This window comes from Pteropus vampyrus, unplaced genomic scaffold (genome assembly GCF_000151845.1).
Source record: "Pteropus vampyrus isolate Shadow unplaced genomic scaffold, Pvam_2.0 Scaffold16, whole genome shotgun sequence".
In the NCBI taxonomy this organism is placed as follows: domain Eukaryota; kingdom Metazoa; phylum Chordata; class Mammalia; order Chiroptera; family Pteropodidae; genus Pteropus; species Pteropus vampyrus.
The window spans coordinates 576,549-583,614 of NW_011888797.1; the positions used below are offsets into that span (position 1 = coordinate 576,549).

Sequence of the window (7,066 nt, forward strand, 5' to 3'; positions counted from 1 at the left end):
TTAACCTATCTAAAAAATAACTAAGTCATTCAGTGAAATGTTATATAAAATAATAAGAAAAATAAATCTCCTCTTGATTTAGACAAAATAGTGTGCTTGTGTGCTAACATATTCTACTACCCACCTTCCCCAGTTGGTTCTATTAAAAAGTGCTGTAAAGAAATAAAAAAATAAAAAATAAATTATGCCTGTTGCAAAGCATTTCACGGAAAGGCTTTTATGGGCAACTTAACAATTCATGAGGAAAAAGAATATTATAGGAGGCAAGGAAAAATCTTCCCCTGAAAATAAGTGAAACCCAGGTCATTCTTAACATATGTGCATTCATTTTTAGGAGGTAGAAGATATTCAGAGCTGTGATTCATTTAGATATATGACCAGGTGGCCTATGCTTTAGAGTTTGAGCTAAAGCCTCCTATACCAATAGCTAAGCTTTGCTAAGAGGAAGTGGTTGGTTCTACACATAAATACCCTCAGATGGTTCCCTTTAGTGAACAAAAGAGAAAAAAGCAAAGAGCTGGCTTCTGTTGCTCTGTGTAGGCAGCATATTTTATTGAAAGGAGTATAGACTTCAGGAAGAAGAAAATCTACATTTGAAACAGTTGACTTCGATAAGTTACTTGACTTTTTCGAGCCTTTCTTCATCTATAAAGTAGGTTTAATAACACCTCACCAAGTTATTTTGAGAATTAAATGCAAAATGTTCACAGGAGTAAATTGCAAAGCATCTGACACAGACTAAGAATGGAAAACATTTCAGCTTCTTTCCTTTTTGTCATTTCTCTAATAGTGTAACTCTAGGAAATTGTAAATACATTTTTTTAAGTGTTCTCCTAGAGTTTGAGGAATGATATTCCCATCAGCAATCTCAGCAGGAAGACAGCTATCAGCTCAATCAATGGCCAAGTACCTCCTGTTGCAGATCTAGAGCAGTATGAGCAAATATCAGAGGCTTGGAAGCAACTAAGACATCAAAGAGAAGCAACTGGAGCTGTGGAGATGTCTTCCCTAGCCACCGGAAAGAGCCGTTCTCTGGGGTAAGGGCTGTCTGTGTGAGCTCTCTCTGTTGGTGCAGATGAAGGAGAAGGTAGGGCTCAGACAAGGAGAAGAGAGAACAATTACTCTGCTTTAGTGAGTTCCTAATTTCCTAGAAACTCTTCATGGAGGGCCTCTACACCTACGAGGGACTCTGAACTATAATCTGGCTCTCAGACTCTTGGAGGAAGAAGAGCAAAAGCCTAGAAAGTCAAGTTGTGGGGTTAATGTTAGCTCCTGTCTTCAGGACAATGCATTTTCCAACAAATGGTTTCAGAATTATGCTTTATCCAATACAGACAGTGTAGCCTATGATAAAATCCTTTACAAATTCATTTAAATAGCTTTCATTTATAATTAAAATTTAGCTGGAATTCATATATTGGAGAAAGTAGGTTTTTAAAAGATAAGACTCTAGAATATTTCTTTTTGAATACAATTTAACCTTAAATATAAGAAAAAAAAATCCCAGTCTTAAAAAATACCTTTTAACTAAATACTATTTTTTTTTTAATATTCATGTACTAGAGATCAATCTAATACAGCCTAAACACCAGAAGTCATGTTAATGTAACATGAGATTATTAAAGCCTGTTTAGAAATAAGAGGGTGTTTATAACATTATCTGCCACCCCTGCATTGGAAAGCCTGGGTACTTGATTACTCTGCATATTTGCTGTTATGTAATGATAAGCAGATTCTTAGGAACTGATTATTGCCTCCACTTTACTCAAGTGATCCTCTATTTCATCAAGAAGATTATCAAATTGATTTTTAGAATTGAAGTAGTTCCAATGAACATAGTAAATTTTCTAACTTGAAAGTGCTTCCTTATGATACAAGGACAATGGTTAAAAAATAAAACTTCAAGAAAGGCTCCACATGAAAACAACGTAGAATATGAGTAATTATCTCTTAACAACAATTCTCACTGATCAAAAAAATAAGCATGATTTCCCAAGTATTTTCCTGCGTGGCATATATTCTAATTGGAAAGATAATCATGCATTCTTGGATAAGAAGCTAGAATATTTTTATTTATTGATCATCTTGTACATTCTAGGCTATAGTTGCACAAGTGTATAATTTAATCTTGCAGCAGTCTTATGAGATGATTGTTAAAAATCTGAATTAATAGGTGAGGAAGTTGACATCAAAGTGATTACTAAGCTAAGCTGGGATCTCAAGCCAAGTCCACATAACTTCAAAACCTGAACTCCGAAAAAATCCTATACATTGAAATACATAATGATGTAGAATGTACTGCCATATCACATATCCAGCATCATCAAAAAAAAAGATATTCTACATAATATGAGGTATTTGATGCAATTTAATCCTATTGCCAATGCTGTTTTGTTTGGCATTTAAATCTGATTTCAAGTGGGAAAATGGAAGTTATGTTTGTGAAATTATGTGTTGATAATTAGTCTATCTTAGTCCTGGATAGTTGCAGTTGCTGGATAAGTTTTAAACTACTATGTAATTGCTGAGGAAACTTTTTTTAAAAAGGAAGTGGTTTTTATGAGTGGAACTAGTTTCATAGAGACCATTCAAACTTTGTAGGAGTGAAGATGAGAATGTTCTAAATCCTTTCTTGGTCTAATAAATGTTTTATTCATGAAATACATGAAATTGCAAAGGTACAGATGGGGGAAAGAGCAAACAAGAACATTTAAACGAAATGGATTTAATGCTGACCCTTGATCCTTCATGTTTTTCCATTGTTTATGATTTTATTCTCTTAATCGTCTGAGGTTTTTGGCAACAAGCATAATACATGCTTATAAAGCTATGTAGCTCTGTTAAAGCCAGGCATAGTGCTTGGCTCAATGGCCTTCCAAATCAAAATTCTAGACACTTTCCACACATACTGAGTAAAGCAGTATTTCCTCTCGCTCATTCTAAATCTACCTCCTGTGAATTTCATTGCGCATCTCTTCCTCATTGTTAAGCAAAAAGAGGATACTCAGATTTCAGAAAAATAATTTAGATCATTTAAATCCATTGACATACCACAATGCCAAGGAATGCAGCAAATTTAACACGAAGACTAGGAGACAAGCTGATATAAAGTTCTTTAAAGATGGGCGAATATATGTTTATCTTGATGTGCCCACAGTGTCAAACACGAGGTCTCCCTCAAGATAAGGCAAGCAGAGAGCTGAAATATAATACACATATCTACATGTATCAGACTCTACATATACATCATTGTACATGTCTCTACCTTGATTCTATATTAATATACCCATTTCTATTGATAAGGAAATTGAATGAATTGCCTGAGATCATGCAGCTGGTAAATAGCAGAGCTAAGATTTGAATTCACATCAGTCTGGCTTTTAATTTCACCATGCGATTTTCTGACTACATTTGTGGAATGTCATCTTCATGGAGTTATCACCTCTCTAGTTCTATCCAGCCTCTAGAGGGAAAAGCCTGTAGCCCAGTAAAGTTGTAATTCGCAAGTGGCCTAATGGGCCAATAGGAATGCCACATGTTACAGTCAATCACTTAGTGCATAATTCGTGTGTAATTAAGAGGTGAAAATTAAGGGGCATACAGTAACAGGCTTTGTTAATAGTAATGATGCTTTGGGGACTGGGTCTTTACTCTCATTTTCATTTTCATTATCACTGTAGAAAAACAGTAAATAAAGGCAGTGGATAGGATAGCAGCCCGAGAGGTGGAAAGAGGAGAATTAAGGGACAGTAATCTGTGGATTTGTTTACTATTGAAATGCCCTTCGAAGGCAGCTTTGCCTGCGTGGCACTTTTAACAATGACCCTTATTTTCATTATCATCATGTTTATAACATTTTTGCAATTTTATGGTACTGTTTGAATAATTTTAGAATGTTAATGCTCAATGCCACCTAAGTCTTCCAACAGGGAAGCACTGGGTCTCTGAACATTCTCGGTACCAGGGAATTTACTATTGATAAGAAAATAAATTCTAACCTTTAGATCAATCAAAAATCTGCATTCCAACAGCTATCCTGAAATTATTCTGTAAGTATGTCTGAAAGAACTATGTGGCAAAATACGTCCCTAAGCTAGTTCCTTGGAGACTGGATAGTCTTCAATGTATATCAGCATTTCTGGATATGAGATCTGGTGACACATGCTATCACAGCTAATATCATACTTGTGTTGCTAAATTTAGGCACACAATTTTGGTACTTTTTCATAATTTTTCAGTTTTTAACATTTAAAACACACTTGCATTTCATAAAAAAATGTTTAAACTTTAAAAAAACTTAATTAACACGGAGCCCGGCCATATTACAATCATTTGTTTTTACTTGTCCCAGCACATGAGAAATGAGTGAGGTGCACCTATAAGGGTCTCATTTAGACCTTCACATTTCATTTAGAGATCACAATCTCAGATTTCAATGTCACTTCTTATCTACACAGGTCAAGTGTACCCCAAGAGAGCCAGAATTCTCCAGCTTACCTGTGCTGAAGAGTCACTTTGAGCGCTGTTTAAAAGGCCTTGGGGACTAGTCCAAGCGCCACAAAGTCCCGTGACTGTTTGCCTAATGATATATTTAGGCTTCTCTCATGCAGATCTTAATCTTATTATTTCTACAGATATAGCAACTATTACTGCTAACTTAAACATGAGTTGTTCTGGAAACTTAGAAATCACCTGTCTGAACTCCAGATTCGATAGACCTATTTAATATACAGTTATACCTCTACTTAGTGCAGGGTAGAAATGGAGTCAAGTCTTTTGACTCTTTCCAGAATAGAATTCATTAGTATGACTATTACTGCTATTCTTATGTTGAGTGATCTGGTATTTGACATTCTCCTTCAGTATTATGCAGGAAGTCTTCAAAGAAAGTTTTGAATGGCCTTCTACTCTAAGCCTTAATTGTAGGGAAGAAAACAATACTTTGAAAGGGTATTATATTAAATAGTGATTGAAAAACTGACTATTTGTGAGACACTCTGCTAGTTATTCTGGGATGTATAAAGATGAATAACACATAGTTCTTGCCATGCTGGAGCTTACAACTTAGAAGTCGTTAATTACTTTGGCCAGCATAATTGGGATATTTCACTGAATGAGAAATAATGGTGTATTAAGTCAGATTCAACACCACTTTGAAGTGCTTCATGATTAGTTCTACATAAAGTTGAGACTCCATTAATGTTAACTGGCATAGTAAAATAGAGGTACATGGGGGAAAAAAATCTCTCAATATGCTAAATTGATATACTTATAATGGATGTTGTTTAGAGGTCATGGTTGTTTGATATGAATGGAAGGAAATCATTTATAGTTGTTGTCATTATGATAAAACATGAAATTATCTAAAGACTCCTATCATCTTCTAGTTAGTTCTTGAGCACATTTATTCATTACAATATAGAGGAGAGGTTTCCTTACTTGTAGTCCCACCATTCATTTCTTCAAGTTCACTGTTAATTCCAACATCTATGGAACTCATTATTTTGTCAATCTGTGAGAAGCAAAAACCATATAAATGAATTATTACATTTACTTTTATCGCTGAATTTTAAAATAACTTTTAAATGCCAATAGCATATATTCTTGATATTATTACCATTACAATACCACAGTTGAGAGACTGATAGAGAAAGGTTTAAGGGAAACAGACATCTTTTGATTTGCTTTTCAAAATATAAATTGTGTTTCACTTTCTTAAACTTTCAAAATCAACTTGCTTTTTCTCTGTATTTTCTAAAAGGAACTTTGTTTGGATCTACATGGGTCACTAAGTTAGGAATTGTGTATTCTTTAAACTCAGAAGGAGGAAGAAGATGAGAGTAAGTTTATGTGATGATTTCTGTCCTCTAGGGCATGCATCTCATCTGACTGGTCAAGGGGTGGTTTTCAGTTTGGGGGCTTGGCCATTGGAACCGAGTTCTTACTTCATGGTTTGACCAGCCATAAGTTGATTTGTGGCATAGAATCACAAGAATGTAGACATAGAAACAACTTAATTTTAAGAGATAAATTAAATATGAATTAATCCTGCCTCATTCCAAAAGAGATTTTCAGATGTTATTCACAGAGTTAATAGATATAAGAAATGGATAGACTCAAACAATCAGTCTAGTAGTATGGAATTTAGAGGAAGAAATGACTGTCTAAACTTTAGCCATTTATGGTTTAATCCCCCTACTTATCATCCTAGCAACCCTAGTAAGACAGTAGGCTTTGGAAAGAACAGTGAGCATTACATAAATGTCTTATTTTGTTTACCCTGAAACAGATGCAGAGATTGAGTGATTTTTCCCAAACAGCTCAGTTCAGAATGTCAATATCGGAACCATTTCCATTTCTAGTTCTCAGAATACTATAGTGACCTATTGTGTTTCAAAACCCAATCCAAATGGCACAGTCTTTTGAGAGACAAAATGTGACACGTTAGAATGAAATGTCAAGGAAGAGTGTGGTCCATTCTTTGAAGAAATTCAAGAAAAAGTAAGAAACATTATTATTTTATGATGTAGTTCTCCTTAGGGACAAAGGGTGATATTTCATAACCTTACGAGGACACTTACCCTCTGAGTAATTCTCTGAAATTAAAGACTGTCTTTAGGTAGAGCTTAAATTGGTGATACTCGACCTCATTTTTCTTTAATGTCTCTCTGATAGTCGTAAGACGGAAATATTAAGTAATTTGTGTTTATTATAAGATTATAAGAAGATCTTCTGAAAATATAAGATACTTTAAAGCAGGAAGACGATCTAACAAAGAGTTCAGAGAGTAGCAAAATGATACAGGACAGCAAAAATACAAAGATTTTTCTCAATTTGTCAGTTGCATCATTTGGGAGGACACGATGTGTCCTCATATTTTCCTGCACCTCATAGCTAGTTATTGCTTCTGCTTGATGTCAATTTCTATGGAAACAATAGATTTTCCCACATGTGCGAAACTGTGTTTGTTTTTTACACTCCCTGTGAAATTATTATGTATCACCCCTAGAACCTTTTCCTTCCCCTTGGAGCTGTATGTGTTTGTTAATTTTTTTTGCCTCTAAAA

General features: G+C 34.7%; 1 protein-coding gene across 1 annotated transcript in view; it reads right to left on the bottom strand.

Moving 5' to 3' along the window:
* ANKS1B (ankyrin repeat and sterile alpha motif domain containing 1B) overlaps positions 1-7,066 on the bottom strand; it is an 874,817-nt gene that overhangs the window by 402,228 nt on the left and 465,523 nt on the right. The window contains exon 14 of the mRNA XM_023527446.1: positions 5,440-5,512. Within this exon, the coding sequence (XP_023383214.1) occupies positions 5,440-5,512 (73 nt within the window). The remainder of the gene's footprint in view (positions 1-5,439; positions 5,513-7,066) is intronic.